This window comes from Aspergillus multicolor, assembly GCF_047715735.1.
Source record: "Aspergillus multicolor strain CBS 133.54 unplaced genomic scaffold BDW74scaffold_4, whole genome shotgun sequence".
Classification (NCBI taxonomy): domain Eukaryota; kingdom Fungi; phylum Ascomycota; class Eurotiomycetes; order Eurotiales; family Aspergillaceae; genus Aspergillus; species Aspergillus multicolor.
Window position 1 is genome coordinate 1 of NW_027395955.1, and position 16719 is coordinate 16719.

General features: G+C 52.0%; 6 protein-coding genes across 6 annotated transcripts; 3 read left to right on the forward strand and 3 right to left on the reverse strand.

Moving 5' to 3' along the window:
• Positions 1 to 650: 650 nt before the first annotated feature.
• Positions 651 to 2584, forward strand: BDW74DRAFT_174797 (bifunctional metallophosphatase/5'-nucleotidase; the record flags this gene model as incomplete). The annotated part of the gene is made up of 6 exons (XM_073728132.1): positions 651 to 692; positions 756 to 960; positions 1015 to 1195; positions 1245 to 1675; positions 1725 to 2042; positions 2091 to 2584. The coding sequence occupies 6 exons, from the start codon at positions 651 to 653 to the stop codon at positions 2582 to 2584; spliced, it is 1671 nt and encodes a 556-aa protein (XP_073586827.1).
• Positions 2585 to 3473: 889 nt separating this feature from the next.
• BDW74DRAFT_174798 (MFS transporter) lies at positions 3474 to 5220 on the forward strand (the record flags this gene model as incomplete). The annotated part of the gene is made up of 2 exons (XM_073728133.1): positions 3474 to 4850; positions 4924 to 5220. The coding sequence occupies 2 exons, from the start codon at positions 3474 to 3476 to the stop codon at positions 5218 to 5220; spliced, it is 1674 nt and encodes a 557-aa protein (XP_073586828.1).
• A 62-nt stretch (positions 5221 to 5282) lies between these two features.
• Positions 5283 to 7112, reverse strand: BDW74DRAFT_146844 (uncharacterized protein). The gene is made up of 2 exons (XM_073723429.1): positions 6233 to 7112; positions 5283 to 6189 (listed from the first exon to the last, which is right to left on the reverse strand). Exons 1-2 carry the CDS (start codon positions 6395 to 6397, stop codon positions 5461 to 5463), a joined length of 894 nt encoding a protein of 297 aa, XP_073586829.1. The 5' UTR covers positions 6398 to 7112; the 3' UTR covers positions 5283 to 5460.
• On the reverse strand, positions 6461 to 6828 carry BDW74DRAFT_174800 (uncharacterized protein; the record flags this gene model as incomplete). The annotated part of the gene is made up of 2 exons (XM_073728134.1): positions 6461 to 6554; positions 6611 to 6828. The coding sequence occupies 2 exons, from the start codon at positions 6826 to 6828 to the stop codon at positions 6461 to 6463; spliced, it is 312 nt and encodes a 103-aa protein (XP_073586830.1).
• Positions 7113 to 7583: 471 nt separating the features above from the next.
• On the forward strand, positions 7584 to 9759 carry BDW74DRAFT_188358 (gamma-glutamyltransferase family protein; the record flags this gene model as incomplete). Its single annotated transcript, XM_073731702.1, has 4 exons — positions 7584 to 7748; positions 7802 to 7820; positions 7867 to 8216; positions 8264 to 9759. The coding sequence occupies 4 exons, from the start codon at positions 7584 to 7586 to the stop codon at positions 9548 to 9550; spliced, it is 1821 nt and encodes a 606-aa protein (XP_073586831.1). The 3' UTR covers positions 9551 to 9759.
• Positions 9760 to 10426: 667 nt separating this feature from the next.
• BDW74DRAFT_97059 (uncharacterized protein) lies at positions 10427 to 12278 on the reverse strand. Its single transcript, XM_073734203.1, has 4 exons — positions 11693 to 12278; positions 11537 to 11644; positions 10927 to 11473; positions 10427 to 10870 (listed from the first exon to the last, which is right to left on the reverse strand). Exons 1-4 carry the CDS (start codon positions 11842 to 11844, stop codon positions 10736 to 10738), a joined length of 942 nt encoding a protein of 313 aa, XP_073586832.1. The 5' UTR covers positions 11845 to 12278; the 3' UTR covers positions 10427 to 10735.
• Between the last annotated feature and the right edge of the window lie 4441 nt (positions 12279 to 16719).

Consider the following 16719-nt stretch of genomic DNA (forward strand, 5'->3'; position numbering starts at 1 on the left):
TTAGAGTGTGGTGCTAATATTAGCCGCCTGGCCGGATAAACCATTATCCGATTGTTACGCCAAAGTCGAGGGTTCGACCCCCTCTGGGACCATTTTTTTCATTTTTTTTTTTTTTTTTCAATTTTCCGTGTTTCTTTTTGCCGCCGATTAGATACTGTATGTACCAAGGCTGCAATCAGCATATTTCCCCTTCCTGTGACCTGCATAGGCTATCTGAGACGTCGAATATTGCAGGCAAAGCCCGCCTTAGCTTGTTGTTTGTTGTCCTTTGACCCACTCATATCCCCCAGTAGCCCGGCCCTTGGAATGTAAGCCAATGACTCAATGGGGCTTGGTAACTCAATACGGCAGCCATACTCGGTAGATTATTCGTTTGTTAATCAGGCATCAGTGTCAGACAGTGCCGTATGTGAGATCTGCCTAGATGCTTTGTCTTTTTGACGCTCCGTCTGCCGCCGACTCATACTACACCGTACTGTCGGAGGGGGCCAACTAGTCACAGCGACCCGGTTCTCGTATTCCCCAGAATCTGCAAGATGACCGACCCCGCTGGGACATTCATATTTGCTGATGGATGTGTTGTATCAATGCAAAATTCTCTTAAATTCCGCCCCAGCCCGTGTTTTTCTGGAGAGAGTAACGTAGTCAAAATGCAATCCGACGAGGTTCAGTTTGTTCACTTCAACGACATCGTGAGCTTGCCCTGCTTAGATTGAGCCTCAAGTACGCCCTGAACCTAACCGCGATGATATCAGTATCACATCCCCTCTGCGGCCCTACTTACCAGATTCCTCAACCTGCAGCGCGAATTCGCAGCCTCAAACCCAAACGCCCCAACCCTAACCCTCTTCAGCGGAGATGCGTTTTCGCCGTCGCTCGAGGCAAGCGTACTGCAAGGGGAGCAGGTTTGTCCATTGCTGGACCTTGTAGGGATTGACGTTGGGTGTTATGGAAATCATGGTTCGAGTTTGACGCAAATCGTATGATTGTGGTTACATCACTGACAAAGGGTAGACTTTGACTTTGGCGATGCAAGGCTGATCGAGCTTTCGAGCCAGTTGAAGTTCCCCTGGTTACTTTCAAACGCTTTTCATACCCCGGTAGATCACAAAAAGATGCTGGGATCTGCGCAAGAATACCTTGTCCGGGACTTGGCCAATGGTCTTAAGGTCGGGTTTATTGGCCTCGCGGGCACGTAGGTAGTCGGTCACGTATGATTTCGTCAGTCCAGCTGACGAAGTTAGTGACTGGCCATCAAACTGCGAATCACTACCACCGTGCGAGTTTGAATCGCCGGTACAAGCGGCTCAACGTCTTGCGCGCTATCTCCGAGTGGAAGAGCGCTGCGATCTAATCATTGCACTGACGCATATGCGTGTACCGGAGGATATGACCGTGGCCAATGCAACTATTAGCGGAGATAGCAGGATTGATTTGTTGCTAGGCGGGCATGACCACGACACGTTGAGGAGGTTTGCGGGGGACACGGACTTGAATGCAGCGAATGCTGAACAGGGACTCAAAGTCACCGAGATCGAAGTGGCTGGAATGCTTCCCGACACTGAAGGAGATATAAGGCTGGTCAAAAGCGGAACCGACTGGCGAGGTCTATCCCTCGTGCGGTTGATTGTTCACCGAGATGAGAAGGGAGCTGTGCTTGGCTCTACAGTGAAGTGTGAGTATTGCATAGCCCAGAATCAGTACGTACGTGACTGACTTGGAAGTGCGTCAATACACCGATATCCAGACTGCCTTTGCAGAACCGCAACTACCCACTCAGGTCGTCGAGATTTTGCGGGGAATCCATGACCGAGTTGGAAAGCTCGTTCAAAAACCCTTACTGCATTCAGCTGTCCCCATAGATGGGCGCAATCATAACAACCGCTGCCAAGAGACGAACATGGGCAACATGTTAGCTGATGCCATTCGAGCATTTTATAACACCGACATTGGCCTTTTCAATAGCGGCGGAATCAGAAGTGACCAGATCTTGAGGGAGACCATGGCCGATGGCGAGCCCCTACTGGTCAGGGACATCATCAGTAAGGCGAATAATAGTTGTAGCCGATAAAGACTAACGCGAACACAAGACATCTGCCCATTTAGTAACGGCATTCTCGTGAAAGAATTGCCTGGATCTATCATCCGGCTTGCATTAGAGAACTCGGTGTCTGATATGCACACAGATGGCCGATTTTTGCAAGTTTCAAGGCTGCGAATAGTGGCAAGCTGGCGCCGGCCTGAGTGGTCTCGAGTTGTAGACGTCCTCTTCGAGAGACCGGACGGGAGCCTTGAGCCATTGGAACCGGACCGTACCTATACCGTTGCCATGCCTTCATTTATTGCGCAGGGGTATGATGGGTTTTCTTGGTTTGCAGAGCTGCAGACCATCGTAGGGGAGGAGGCAGCGATGACAGACGTCGGTCTGCTTCTTGCCATATTCGGACACGAAGAGCCCCACGATGCAGACGTGCACACCGTCGGTATTGACAGGGCCAGGGTCGAGACTGTCGTCGGTCTGAACCCCGAAGACTCGTTGCCCATCGTGCGGCCTGTTGTAGAAGATAGAATCAAGTTTGTATAAAGCGTTTTGAGTTTTCGGAGTAGATATATAGACGAGCGCCAACAGAATGCCAGACGAGTTGATACTTTTCGCGACCTCCACGTATGGATTATGGGAAGCGTTGACAACTCGTTATTATTCCTGAGTCTGCTGGCGGTGGCAGGGTATGAATTCATCCGTACTTTGTATAGAGCTGAGGCCAATCTGGACGAGAGGACCCGGTGGATGCCCAAGACCCATCTAAAAATCTTGTCTATCGCAGTGGAGTCCGCGGTGGCAGCAGCCGAGGCTCAAACGTCGTAACGATTATCAGGCTGGACGTCCTGCAACATCCAGACTTCGAATTGATCAAAGATCGCTCGTGTCTTGGCCCTATCCTATAGGTAAAGGAGGAAGTCAGTGACGCTAGACCTGGCTAGAATGAGATGATTGACAAACAGGCGACCGGATACTTATCCAGGGACAACGATGCTTGACCTCGGCTACCGCAAGTGGGCCTCCGCTTATCTTGGTTTTTGCCTAAGACGCAACGATTCCGACTGGACCATCGGGTGGAACGGCACTGGCAGAGAGAAGTCACTCTTGGAGAACGCAAGAAGTCTTGAAGAAAGAAACGCGGATTGGGCGAGGAAGGAATGCGAGGGAGAGAGGAACTTGGAAGGTGCAAAGGACCCGCAGATCGGTGGAGAGACTTCAACCTCAACTGTGTCTCAAGCTCTGGAAATTTTCATGTCTTTCCCTTCGCTTCATCGGTCATCCTTTCAATTCTATTGCATGCTCGATTCGACTAATCAGGCCTCTATATTGCAGTACTAATGGACATATCTCAACCCCAATCTTTATGACGCAGCTACCAGCAGCTTGATCGAACATCTATTGCGAAAGCACATTGAAACGAACAACCATCAAGATGGAAGAGAAACGTGCTGCAGAAAACAGAGCTCAAGACTCAAACGCGACCTCGAATAACGATGAACACGACGACCTGCACTCGCTCTCCTCTTCCCAAAACTCAGAGCTAGATCACCGCCCAACAACCCCCGGCAAAGACGTTGAAGACCAGGTCCGAGTCTCACCTGCTGCCTCGGACGAAGAAGTTCCTAGGGTGGTGCCACGCCTCTCGCGTCGCGGCCTCTTTGGCCAAATCACTCTACTTGAAGAAATCGAAAACCCGAAATGCTACCCGCGCAACAAGAAATGGTTCATCACCTTCGTCGTTGCAGTGGCTGGCTCTGTTGCGCCAATGGGGAGTTCCATCTTCTTCCCCGCGCTGTCACAGGTAGCAGACGAGCTCAATGCAACAACGACAGTCACGAACCTGACGATTTCGTTGTACATGCTGAGCATGTCCATCTTCCCGCTTTGGTGGTCATCCTTTAGCGAGCGGTTAGGAAGGAGGACCATCTACATCGTATCATTCGCGCTCTTTGTAGTGTTCAATGTACTTTGCGCCATTTCGAGCTCAATTTCCATGCTTATCGTTATGAGATTGCTTAGTGGTGGTGCATCCGCTTCTGTCCAGGCTGTCGGTGCAGGCACCATCGCAGACATCTGGGATACGCGAGAGCGAGGACGCGCAATGGGAATATTCTACCTCGGGCCGCTGTGCGGGCCATTGATTGCGCCTATCGTTGGAGGAGTTCTGGCGCAGCGGTGGCAGTGGCGAAGCACAATGTGGTTCTTCTGCGCATATGGTGCTCTCGTTGTGGTTCTGATCCTCCTCGGGTTGCCAGAGACTCTGTCCAAAGCAAACCAAAAATCGACCATGCCTGCAGAACCGACACCAACAGAAGAAACACTCTCCCGCCGCGCCTCCCGTGTTTCCTCAGTTCAAACCCAAGTCCTCAGCACAACTACCCGCTGGCTCAAACTCGCCAAAATTTCTTTCCTCGATCCGCTCAAGATCATCCTGTATCTGCGTTATCTCCCGGTGTTATTGACCGTCTACTACGCGGCCATAACTTTCGGCTCCCTTTACGTGCTGAACGTCAGTATTGAGAACAGTTTCGGCAAGGACCCCTACAACTTTGACACAATCATTGTGGGTCTGCTATACATTCCAAACTCGCTGGGATATTTTGTAGCGAGTCTATTCGGCGGCCGCTGGATCGACAAGATCATGGAGCGAGAAGCGAAGAAAGCGAACCGGTATGATGAAAAGGGCAATCTCATCTTCCGACCAGAGGACCGCATGCGCGAGAATGCCTGGCTAGGCGCTCTGCTTTACCCAGCCGGTCTAATCTGGTATGGATGGACAGTTGATAAGGGTGTCTTCTGGCTTGCACCGGTACGTCCACCCCCGCATACCCTAACCCTAACCCCAACTAAACCACAAGTACTAACGCAAACTCGTTCTCTAGATGATCGCTAACTTCTTCTTCGGCATCGGCTCAATGCTAATTTTCAGCATGGTTACGACCATGCTCACCGAATTTATGCCCAAGAAGTCCTCCGAGGGTGTGGCTCTCAACAATTTCACCCGCAACATTTTTAGTTGCGTGGGCTCGTTTGTTACAGCGCCTATCATTAACGGCATTGGCAACGGCTGGCTGTTTACTATTATTGGCCTCGTCGCTTTTGCAAGTAGTGGCGTTATTGTTGTCATGAAGGTTTATGGACCGAGGTGGAAGGAGGGGATGGATAAGTTGATGCAATAATCATACTATCTAAAACAAGGGGATCCGTGGTCGGAAAGTATGTGGTGATTTGTATATAGATTATGCACCGATGGATTAGACGCTCATAGATTGATACCCAAATACAATGCGTTGCTTTTGATAGAGATGAACGTGTAAATGGCCCAAGCGTTACGTGTTCTACTACTGGCCATTTGCAATTAGGACAGCCCCTCCTGTTCTTTGAGCTTAGGCCAACTTTTACTCGGTAATCCAAAACAGCTATACCTGAACAGCAGATGCTTCCTGCTTAGCAGGGACAACCCTCCAACACCAACCGCACCAACTTCGGTGCAACCCGTCTTCCTCACGGGTGAGATAATCCCCCGTATCACGTTCATCCTCATACTCTGGCACACAGGCACCTACCAGAACCCTCTTCTTCGCCCTCTGTTTCACTCTTCCCCCGATGCCATCAATCTCCTGCCGGAGATACCCCGGCTCTTTCTCATCGGGATCTACCCACCTCTGGCCCGTGTGATTATGAGAGCTATGGTCCTGATCAAACCGATGTCCGAAATGGTAGCCGTATTCGGGAGGGCTGTGGGACATGGACTCGTCCGCCTCGCACTCTACTTCCAACTCGATTTCTTGCGCCGCAAGGCAGCTCTCGCCGCGGCCGCACTTGACGCCTTGGCAGCCTTCGCCGATTCCTGTGCCCAGCCCGCCGAGGTATGTGCTGTACCGGGTGCGCCATGTCCAGACTCGGCGGTAGGTGGTGTCGTTCCGGCGGAGTTTCTGCCCGCATTGGTTGCATAGCCAAAGGACGTCCTGGCAGGTGCATGTATCCCGTAAGAAGACGGTAGCAAAAGTGGAATCGGATGCTGAAGGTATAGGAGCGTGGAGAGATGGGGAGATGAGATTGTTCAGTGGCGCTTTTCGGCAGGTGGTACATAGTCGGCGGATGCGGTTCTTCAGAGTTGCGCTGTTCGGGGGTTTGGCCGTACAGTTCTAACAATTAGACTTATCCCCGCTCATGACCGGTACGACATACCCGACAAACGACCTTTGAGCACCCCCGACATTCGCCAACCATGTCCCGAGCACACTTCGCAACCTTGCCGCTCGTAAGTTGTTGCCCGGTGCTCAGCGCACCCCGACTCAGCAGTCGAATCACAGATTTGACGCTATCAGGAATTGCGGTGTCGCTGTGCAGCATCTCCGAAAGAGTCTCAATGTACTCATTATCGCAACGTAGAGTCTGCTTGGCAAGCTGCTTTCGTTACGGAAACAGATTCGCATAGAACTGACGACACGTCCCGGATAGGGCATACAGGGTGTTAAGGTCGACCGCGCGTGCGATCTCCTTGGCTATCCTGGTTCGTGTTAGCGGATGAACCAGGCCCGCAAGTGACTCGTTCAGCAATCATACGGATAGCAGCCTAGAGCTACTGAGAAGGCATCCCGGACAGAACGCTGCTCAGTGGTGCTCGGAGCGTCCGATGAAGCTTGAGCAGGCTTCTCGACTTCAAAGCCAACGCTCAGCTTTGAGAGCGCCGGCTTCACAGGTTCGATGTATGGTTGAAATGCATCCGGGCCTTTTGGCGCGCGGTTGCCGAGGTCATGGTCGTAGTCAACAAACACCACCATTTTGCAGGATAAATCGATCTAAAAATAGACAAGCGTAAAGCCCATATCAGGAGCCAGGCTGTTCCATAGTTTTATATCAAATTGAGCATGTACAGTCCGTGGAATGACACGGCTGTGAAGCTTCCAGGTCCAGGCGGTTTAGCTCCGTCTTCGGCGCAGGTGGAGCTGTGGTTCGTCTCGGCGATCGCGAAGCCGTGAGGATCCTTTCCTCTGCTTGACGGTTTTGACGTGCGTGCCCGATACCGCCGATTCAAGACGTTTCAGCCTTGCGAATTCGGATCAGATAAAAATCGCGCGGAGAAAATGAGGAGTTGAAGAGGTCTGAGGCCGAGGTTTAGTACTGAAGCACGTGAAGCCACCGCGTCATTTCCACCTCGAGTGGTGCGACCTTACCGGATCAGGAAGGTGCCTCTACCCCTCCTCACGTGACCCTTATCGCCATTCTATCACCGCGGGGTAGAGTGGCCACTTGGCAGTCAGTATGTTGGAATGATGCACTGTGATACTCATATAGAGCTTGGATTGGTCTATTTGGGATATACATAGGAGTAATTGCAGCGTTGTATGACTGCGCAATGAGCGCCTTCTACTGACAGCATCCGTTTGGCCGTCAAATCGACTCCAATGGCCCCCCACAGCCCACCGAGAAGTTGGGGTAATAGCCGGAGTCTGGATCACTGATAAACCGCTCCTTTCCCCAAGGCCGATACTTTTCTCTGCCATACCTTCATATCCGCCACTAAAGCTTGAACAAGATGCCGCTCAACTCGAGAGCCGTTTACTCTAGACAGAACCCGGACTTCGCTCCGTTCTCCAGCCGGAGAAGCACAGTACACAGTACAAAAGGCATTGTCACATGTACTCAGCCTCTCGCGGCAGCGGCCGGACAGAAGATCCTGAGTCAAGGTGGAAATGCTGCAGTAAGCCTTTACTCTAGACCACTATGCAAGGATTGGCAAGCTAATGAGAACAGGATGCGGCGGTGGCAGTTGGTATGCATACCTACAAATAAGCTAAGCTTTTATCTAACGACTGCAGCCGCGGCACTGAACGTTACCGAGCCCTCGTCCACCGGAATCGGCGGAGATATGTTCTGCCTTTTCTACGATGCGGCGACCAAGAAGATCAATTCTCTCAATGGCTCGGGCCGTTATCCTGGCGGCGCGACACTGGAGAAGATCCGAGCGGACCTGAATGCGAAACCGGATGAGGCGGGCGGAATTCCGCTGCACAGTCCCCTCGCCGTCACAGTTCCCGGCGCGGCAGCAGGGTGGGTTGATACTGTTGAGAAATTCGGCAGCGGCAAGCTTTCCCTCGAGCAGATCCTGCGGCCGGCCATTGAGCTTGCAGAGGAGGGATTCGCCGTCTCCGAGCTAGCATCTTACTTCGTGAGTGCTCCAACTCTAGCATAATACTATGGGTCTGACAAAAGAAGTGGCATGAAAGTGAGAGCCTCCTCCGCAAAGCCTCCCCCAACTCCCACGAGATGCTCAAGGCAGATCCCAAGGCGCAAGACGGCTTCCGCAGTCCCCTGGCCGGAGAGATTCTCAAGAACCCGACAATGGCACAAACCTTCCGGTCCCTCGCAGCAGAAGGCAAGAAAGGGTTCTACGAGGGCCGCGTTGCGCAGGAGATTGTCAACGTCATCCAATCCCTCGGCGGATACATGACGCTTGAGGACCTGAAAGCGCACGCCGAAACAGGAACCCAAGAGACTGAAGCCATCTCGCTCAAGTTCAACGGCCAAAACATCGCCGACAAGCAATCAGCCGGCACAGACGACGAAATCAACCAAGGCGTCGAGATCTGGGAACACCCGCCCAACGGACAGGGTATCGTGGCCCTCATGGCCCTAGGCATCCTCCAGGAACTCGAGAAGAGCGGCAAGATCACCGCCTTCAAAGAAGAACAGCACAACAGCGCCGAGTACCTCCACGCCGTGATCGAATCCCTCCGCATCGCCTTCGCCGACGCCTCCTGGTTCGTCACAGACCCGGACACCACGCCCGTCCCCACAAAAGAACTCCTCTCCCCATCCTACCTCGCCTCGCGCGCCAAACTCTTCAACCCAGACGCAGCCACCGACATCCTCGACCACGGTAGTCCCGCCCACAATCATTGCGACACCGTCTACTTCGCGGTAACCGACTCCGCAGGCAACGGCATCTCCTTCATAAACTCCAACTACGCCGGCTTCGGCTCCGGCATAATTCCCAAAGGCTGCGGCTTCACTTTACAAAACCGCGGCGCGAACTTCTCGCTCTCCCCAAACCACCCCAACGTCCTCGCCCCCAACAAACGACCCTACCACACCATCATCCCAGCCATGATCACCAACGTCTCCGACAACACCCTGCACTCCGTGTACGGCGTGATGGGCGGGTTCATGCAGCCGCAGGGGCACGTGCAAGTGCTGCTCAACATGCTCGCGTTCGGCTACCACCCGCAAGCAGCGCTCGATGCCCCGCGCATCTGCATTGCGGCGGGGAACCCCGAGCTCGGCAAGAAGCTTGATCGCACGGTGTACGTTGAGGAAGGGGTTAGCGAGGCTGCTGTTGAGGGGCTGCGGAAATTGGGACACAGCGTCAGGGTGCTGAGGGGGTGGGAGAGGGGGATGTTTGGCCGCGGCCAGATTGTGCGGTGTCACTATGATGGGGGGAGATTGGTGTATAGTGCGGGCAGTGATTTGAGGGGGGATGGGATGGCGCTGCCGGTTGTTTGAGCTGGGTTGAATCAAATTGGTTTGGCAGTTCGGTTGTATCGCCTGTCTTGGTAGGGCTAGGCGAGAGGAACGCGGAGTGGAGGTGTGGCGAAGACTTCTAGGCATGTACCCGTACCTGCATGTCGCGTACTGCATATCTGCAACGAGGGGCCGTTGGGATTGAAAGAATGAAGAAGTGGGAAGGGCATAGAAGCGAGCAAAGAAGCAAATAGTATCGAGGATAGATTTTCAAGTTGGTTAATTCAATCTCAATATGCATCTGTCATAAGTTTACAGCAAGGATCCTAAAACGCCGTCCCTTGCTCCCAGTGTATTTGCCAAGGCGCCATCTAGAGATCCAAACAGAAAGTGCACTAGCATAACTGAAGACGACAATCCGGGCACACGAAACAAGCAGACCCCAAAACAAAAAGCAAGGTTGCTTGCTTGTAGAGCTTGACATCACAAGCATATGCAGTGTAAAATGTTGACCGCTGACAAGGTGTTCATTGGAAAGACGAGACAGGGATGCGGTAAGAAAATTGAGATGAGATCGATGAGAATAAAACGGGGGTATAAATTTGTTCATAAGAGTAGGGTTATAGAGTAACCGGATAAGTGGTATAGTGAGATGGCAGCACAAAACTCGAAGTAAACTAAGAAATGAAGCAAGAATAGAGAGGCAAATCAACAGTCAACGCCAAATCATTCCTAAACCATGATCTCGTTCCGAACCAAACGCTCTATGTACTGCAGCAGAGTATGATTCGAATATAGTATAGATGGACAAACAGACAAAGGAAATAAAGAAACTCGAATAGGAAAATGGACAAAAGAAAGGTCGTGATTACAATTCGTTATCGAGGATATGTGAGGAGAGTCACCCGGGCGTTCGCACGTTGCATTCCTTCTTCTAACGCCTCGTGGTCACCGAGTTACCGCGCGGAAATAGAGTTCGAGTAATGGTGGCACAAGGCTGCAGAATGCAACTTTTGCCCGGGATGACTGGAGAGGTTGGAGGTAGGGATTGGCGGACTTCCAACAGTTCTTTTTATAGAAGGGTGGTCATTGGTCGGTGGTGTGTATGCATGTAGATCTCGGGGATGCGGCCAGACCTGACAAGTTTCCGGGGATTGGAGTTGAGATGTGATTGACGTGCATAAGGGTCGTTATTTTGAGTAAGAGATTGAGTTGGCGGAAAAGAAATTATAGAGCCCACGCGGGCTTGCTGCCGCCCTCTGTTGCGTCGTAGGGTAGAGATACTGGTACAGACTGGATGATGTTCTCGTTGTAGTTGATTTGCGGGGGCATCGGCCATGATTGCGAATGGTAGTGTAGAGCCTGTACTGGTCAATTTGCTGCGTTGAAAAAAAAAAAATGAAATCAAGGCGTCTTACAGGATGAATCAGACTGTCAGGGATCGTAGACATGGGAACCATGCTTGTCGTGACCGGGGGCACAGTGTCAGCCCGTTCCCATTGGCACCCTTCAATTGTCGCATGCATAGGGGCCGGCGAAGAGGTTAATTCCGAATCGATGATTGGATCTGGGTATGATTCGACAAGACCGGGAGAAGTCGATGAAACAGAGGAGATGGAGCCCGGATATGAAGGCACGGAGTATGTTGTGCCGTCTGAGGACGGGGAGGAGCAGGCTTCGGGCGTTGAGTAGAATCTGGCCGAGTCTTCCACCGACTCGTGAATGCGCGGTGTTGAAATGATGTGCTGATGCTGGTGCTGGTCCATTGTGCCCCAAATGAGTCCGTCAATCGCCATGTCATGGTGGATGACTGGAGACTTGTGGATTGCGCTTTGAGGCTGAGGCATGGCGATGTATGGTGCTGGGGTGGGCGCCACCACGGTGTATCTGGGGATGTAGTCGACAGAAGATCTAGCGGAAGGGTGTTCCCATCGCGCTGAAGCATCCATTTGAGCTTCGAGTTCACTAAACGCGAATTAGCATTGAACTCCATTAGGAAGGACTCCATTGGGAATTGAGAAAACGCACTGTCGCTCCATGTGGCGCGCGAGTAAATCCGAACGGTGGAAGGACTTTTTGCAGCCGGTCTGAGTGCAGCGGTAGAGAGCTTCGGGGTTGTGGTTCAGCTCATGGCGTCTACATAGATTAGCATGAGTGATACTGGAGGATAGAACTGGAAAATACCTCTTGTGCTCGGCGCGAGTGAAGACCTTTTGGCATCCGGGGTATTCGCAGGCATGGACGCGCTTTCCCTTCTTGGCTTTGCTGATGCGGTGGGTGGTGGGAGTGTAGGTGATGGGGAGAGGAATCTCCGCAGGGGCAGTGGTGCGAGGCATTGCGACGAGCTGTACCAACAGAGGCTTGACCAACAGAGTGCGAGTGGTGAAGAGCTTTGAGGCAGGCAGTGTGATGTGAGAAGAGTGTTGTTGTGTGGAGTGATCGGAAGGATTGAAGGATTGGCGATTGGGTCCGATATATAGTTTCTGGCCTTGAAGAAGATCGCATGGACTGACAGGAACAATGCACAAAAAAGAAATAACCACAACGTCTAGTCTGTGGAGACGGGACGAGATGAGGAGGAGGGCCAGGGTCAGGGAGAGGTGGGCTGTGTGAAGCAGTGACTGACTGACTACTGGGCTAGCGAAGATCCCAGATGAATGAGGTCAGACCTGACAGTAGTATGAGATGGGTCGAAAAAGAAAAGCAGGATCCTGAAACAACGGATGGTGGCAGTTCTAGATGGATGCAGGAGGAGTATAGCAGACTATAGGGCCGAGTAGCACCAGGCCAGACAAGGCTGGCAGCAGCAGATAAAATAAGATTGTCCGTCAGTCTGCAAGAGATCGTCACTACAGCCACCAGGCACTACTCCCAGAGAATCAAGGTAAATTTACAAATTTACGATCAGTAGTTACTAGTTAGACTAACAACTCGGCCGGTGCGGTGCGGCTGAGGCGCAATCAAAGACGGGGAACAGGCGTTGTATGGAGAATTATTTTTAATTTCCTTGGGAGGCTACAGGGGTCTGGCTTAACGGCTGTCTGTTGGCTTTTGCGACCTGCTAATTTGCTAATCTGCTGCCTAGTGCATAGCTGGGTCCGCGTAAGATCTAACTGCTTTGAGCGGATGCAATTCTCCAGTCCCAACTCTATTATGCCCTGTTGCACCCGAGCCACCGCAAGACCGGAGTCTGGCACAATTCCAAATCGTAGAGTCTATCCATGGGCCCTCCCAGCAGCTCATCATCGTAAGGGCCACCGACTCCAGCAGCAATGCAAGGATGCTGGATGCTGACTGCTTTTCCCACTGCGAACCCTGGTTGACCAAGCTGGAAACTGTTGGCTCAGGCACCGCTGTGGTTGGTCGCTGCTGAGCTTAGTGTACGCGCTAGCTGGTGGAACGTGTGGAGTGGGGACTGACTCCCCTCGCCAACTGCCACTGCCAGGTGCTCCTCGAGCTTGCCCGCAGAATCAAACACTGCCTTCAGCCATGTGCCTAAGAATAAAAGTTATTTTTATCTTTGCTCATGCTCCTCACTTTCAACAGCACTTTATGCCAGCTTGATTCAAATTGATTGATATGCGATAGTCCTGAGCTGCTGCGGCTGGTACAGTATCTGATTCTGGAGATCGGGACGGGTGCGGGTCAGCCTCGTCTTGGCAGGCAGACTCGATCGCTGGAGTTCCGATCAGAATGACATCCACCGCCAGAGACACTCGCGAGAAGGAGGACTTAGCACTGCTCGCAAAATAAGCACTCTACATCCTTCCGAAGTTCCTGCGTTACAGCAAGTAGTCCACCTCGTGTATGTACTCCTTAGAAACATTGAATTTTGGTACCTGTGCAGTGCCAGAGAATGACCATCTCGGTTCTTGGTCCGACAGACAGACAGACAGCCCTGTGGACCGGAGCCTCAGACAAGGCCGCAAGGCTCACTTGTCACCTGCCTGGACTTTCCCTCGCGATGGCTCGATCTCATCAGCGTTTCATGTTGACGCTTTCCTCACATCCCTGCAAGCCCATCATTCCATCGCCCTTCCATCTGCATTCCAATTTCATCATCCTTGCATCCCCAGTGCGCTCGCTTAAGCTTACTTTTTCTGTGCCTCCAGTGCCCGCTGCAAGCGAAAAAAAAGCAACACCACACTAACACTCTCTCAGCGACCGGGCGGACCACGACCTGCCCAACCTGGCCTACCTTCTCAGTCAAGGTGCTTCTCCTTTCTCTGGGGAAACTTTTCCGGAAGCTAATGGTTTACCCACCTCTAGGTCGATCCATACTTCGCCCGCTCTCCGCCGACCACGTCTCCAAGTGCCCTGTGCCCGTTTCGGCGTCCAGACTCGAGCTTGACTCGTCAAGACTCGACAAAAAGATGCCCGGCGAATCCCGCACCAGGCCTCACAAGACAGTAAAACTTAATCTTCCTTCTGAAGATCATTCCTCTTTCATCGAGTGCCGCTATCCTCGACTAGGCAGAGCATTATGTAGCTACGGACGCTAATAACCGATACCCGGACACGCAAGGCTCTCTCGCTCCCCACTAATATTCGTTAGGGTCGCTACAATGCTCTACAAACAATGATTTCACTGCGTCATTGAACATCAAAGCAAACCTCTGCTCTCTTCTTCCAAGCTTACAACGACCAATCTGCGGTCCTGGCCCAGTCGTGCTTGGATTTAGGCAAACTGATCAAGGGGCCAACAAGGACAGCCTGCAATAACCCACTGCGCATCGGCTCTTTCGCCATCACGTGGCTGAGATTGGATGCCGAACGTAGCCAATGAGAGTTTGACCTGCTGACAATTCGGATCTCTTGATTCCTAAATAGGGTTTATTCTTCATTTGATTTCCCCCTCTGACGTGACATGAACGTTCCTTCGTGGGGAAACTACAGGAGCAGCGGCCAAGGCGTTCCTCTGCCTTCGGCCCTTCGCTCGAATTTCAGAATCGAGATCTGCTTTGGCTCTGATCCGAGGAACCCATAATCCAGCGGCTCCCGTGTCTAACTGTCCAGAGTATGCTCCCAGGGCGAGTCGACAACGACTTTGTTTCGTATCGAGTCATCATCGTCCTTCATTACTACCATCGGACCTTTGGAACACCGCGTGGAGTAATAATAGCATTCTTATGATCAGCCCCTTCACAACGTGGCCGTGTGACACTTGAAACCTCTCACATACCGTCTGCAGCTGCCCCGTGCCCTTCGCCATGAGATAATTAAGACTGGCACTCAACGGCAGCCTCTTACTGGTCGTCAGACAATAATATCACATGGATCCCGAACGCTCCCAGAGACCCAGAAATATGAGCACTAGCTGTTCCTGGACTAATGCATAACCAACAATCGGGATTGATCGCAATTGGCCCGTTTCTTCACAAATGTCAGAGATCATCTCCTCCATTCCTCAATCAGAGCGGTGCTTAGTCGGGATTTGCCCTCCGTCGTTCGTCCCTCTGCAGAAAATAGACGACGTGGAGTTATTCTTATCTCTCGCTAAGGCGTGCTGCGTTAAACGCCTCATGCACATGCCACCTGGCAGCCATGATCCTTCCCTCGAATCTACGAAGCATACCAAATCGACTGCCAGCCAGGCCAGGCTCTGGCAAGGATCCACGATCAAACAGCATCTCCAACTTCCAGGATTGCTCCAGAACTATGGGCAGCTAGCTGCTGGGTCGACGAACGGCAACGGTACAATAATAGTACTCCATATCAAGCCTGGACCCGTATGACCTTGGCTGGAGTCATTACTGGGCAGATCCAGAACCATACGATGGAGTCGTATGGAGCGGTTTCGAACGCTAAAGCTAACAATCCGATTTGACAGCTGTCATATCATACCGGCCGATCAGTGGGAGAAGGAATTTTATCTTCCGCTTGGATTTGGACAGAATGGAGGCGTCTTACTCCGGAATACTCCCGGGACGGACGGCGGCGGGAGGAACCTCGTTACCAGCTTATTTCGTATCATCGACCACGAGTCGCGATAGCAACATTCCAACTGGCCGAAGCTCACAACCACGTTGTGATAAATATAGACCTGGGCCGCTGTCTCACTGCAGCATGCAAGGGTCGCAAAAAAATTGAAATGTGCATTGGCTTCTTAGAGATCAATGTTGTGCTGCTGCGCCCCGCAGTCAAGCTTCAGTCGAAAGCCGATTCTGCCTTGCCTCAGGCTTTCCCCAGTTTCAAGGCTGTGCTGATTTTCTAAAGTCAGGCCCACTCATCGCGTGGTTGACTAGTCAATTCAGGGATTCGATCATTCGACAGATTACAGGTTAATCTACTTTGATTATTATGCCATCCTTACCAATCTGTTCAGGGTCATAATTTCGCTCACGGTACGTTCAGTCCTTGATTGGTGGAAATTGAAATATTCATTTCAATCAAATCCTGCCACTCATGGTGACTCTACTCGCACATTTGTATGAGTAGGTACTTGGTTTCTTGGTGATTTCCACACTCTCTCGTTCTGACCCCTGAGTGCCTGAAAAACATGAAATGTTATGATCCTCACGACCTCGTCATCGAATCCCCATATCCATCTAGCTTGACATCCGCTGGCCCCGACCGTTGCCGACCGTTTTAGTTAACTTCTACGAATTGCGAACGTCTTTAGCTTAGACGGTGGCCAAATCGCAGGCCCAGATTGGCTTACTTCGATGAGAGACAGCTCTCGCTTTGCAGCTATTCGCACTAAATCGCCAATGCCACTGTTATCCACACGGCACATGGAGTCACCCCTGGGCCCTCGTGAAGACCTCATGATCGAGCTTCTCCTGAGCTTGGACCGGTGCCCCATCACTACTCTGGCCGTGTCTCAGACCATGATATTCGCTAAACCGGAGGCCGGAAGAGAGCGGCCGACTCGGAGAATATTCAAGCGCGAAAGCCAGGAATCCGTTGTCGGTCAAAGATCGACAAATGCGATGGCCATGTGGGACCCGAGCAGCCGGTCAATAAGGTTAGCTTGAACCATACTTCGCCAGTTCGCAGCGATGGCGCCGACGGCGGCCGACGGGCCCGCAAAACCTGCAGAGAGCTTGAGCCTTGACAAATGATGGCGCCTTGTAACCGAAGATGCCAATGTCAGTCTCAATAGTTGCTCCAGCTGCAGATTGATACAGATTGCTTCTCCTTTCTTCAGCCTCCTTTACGAGTGCTCTTCAGTGATCAAAAGAGTTAGCCGGTACTAACTCGCTAACGTC

What these genes read in the sequence shown, in the direction of transcription:
- BDW74DRAFT_146844 (XM_073723429.1), bottom strand. Translation starts at nt 6,397, where the DNA reads ATGCTGCACAGCGACACCGCAATTCCTGATAGCGTCAAATCTGTGATT. An exon ending in GCTCAAAGGTCGTTTGTCGG is followed by an intron (nt 6,190 to 6,232) that starts GTATGTCGTACC and finishes TCTAATTGTTAG; the next exon opens with AACTGTACGGCCAAACCCCC.
- BDW74DRAFT_97059 (XM_073734203.1), bottom strand. Translation starts at nt 11,844, where the DNA reads ATGCCTCGCACCACTGCCCCTGCGGAGATTCCTCTCCCCATCACCTAC. An exon ending in ACTCGCGCCGAGCACAAGAG is followed by an intron (nt 11,645 to 11,692) that starts GTATTTTCCAGT and finishes TAATCTATGTAG; the next exon opens with ACGCCATGAGCTGAACCACA. An exon ending in CTGACAGTCTGATTCATCCT is followed by an intron (nt 10,871 to 10,926) that starts GTAAGACGCCTT and finishes TGACCAGTACAG; the next exon opens with GCTCTACACTACCATTCGCA.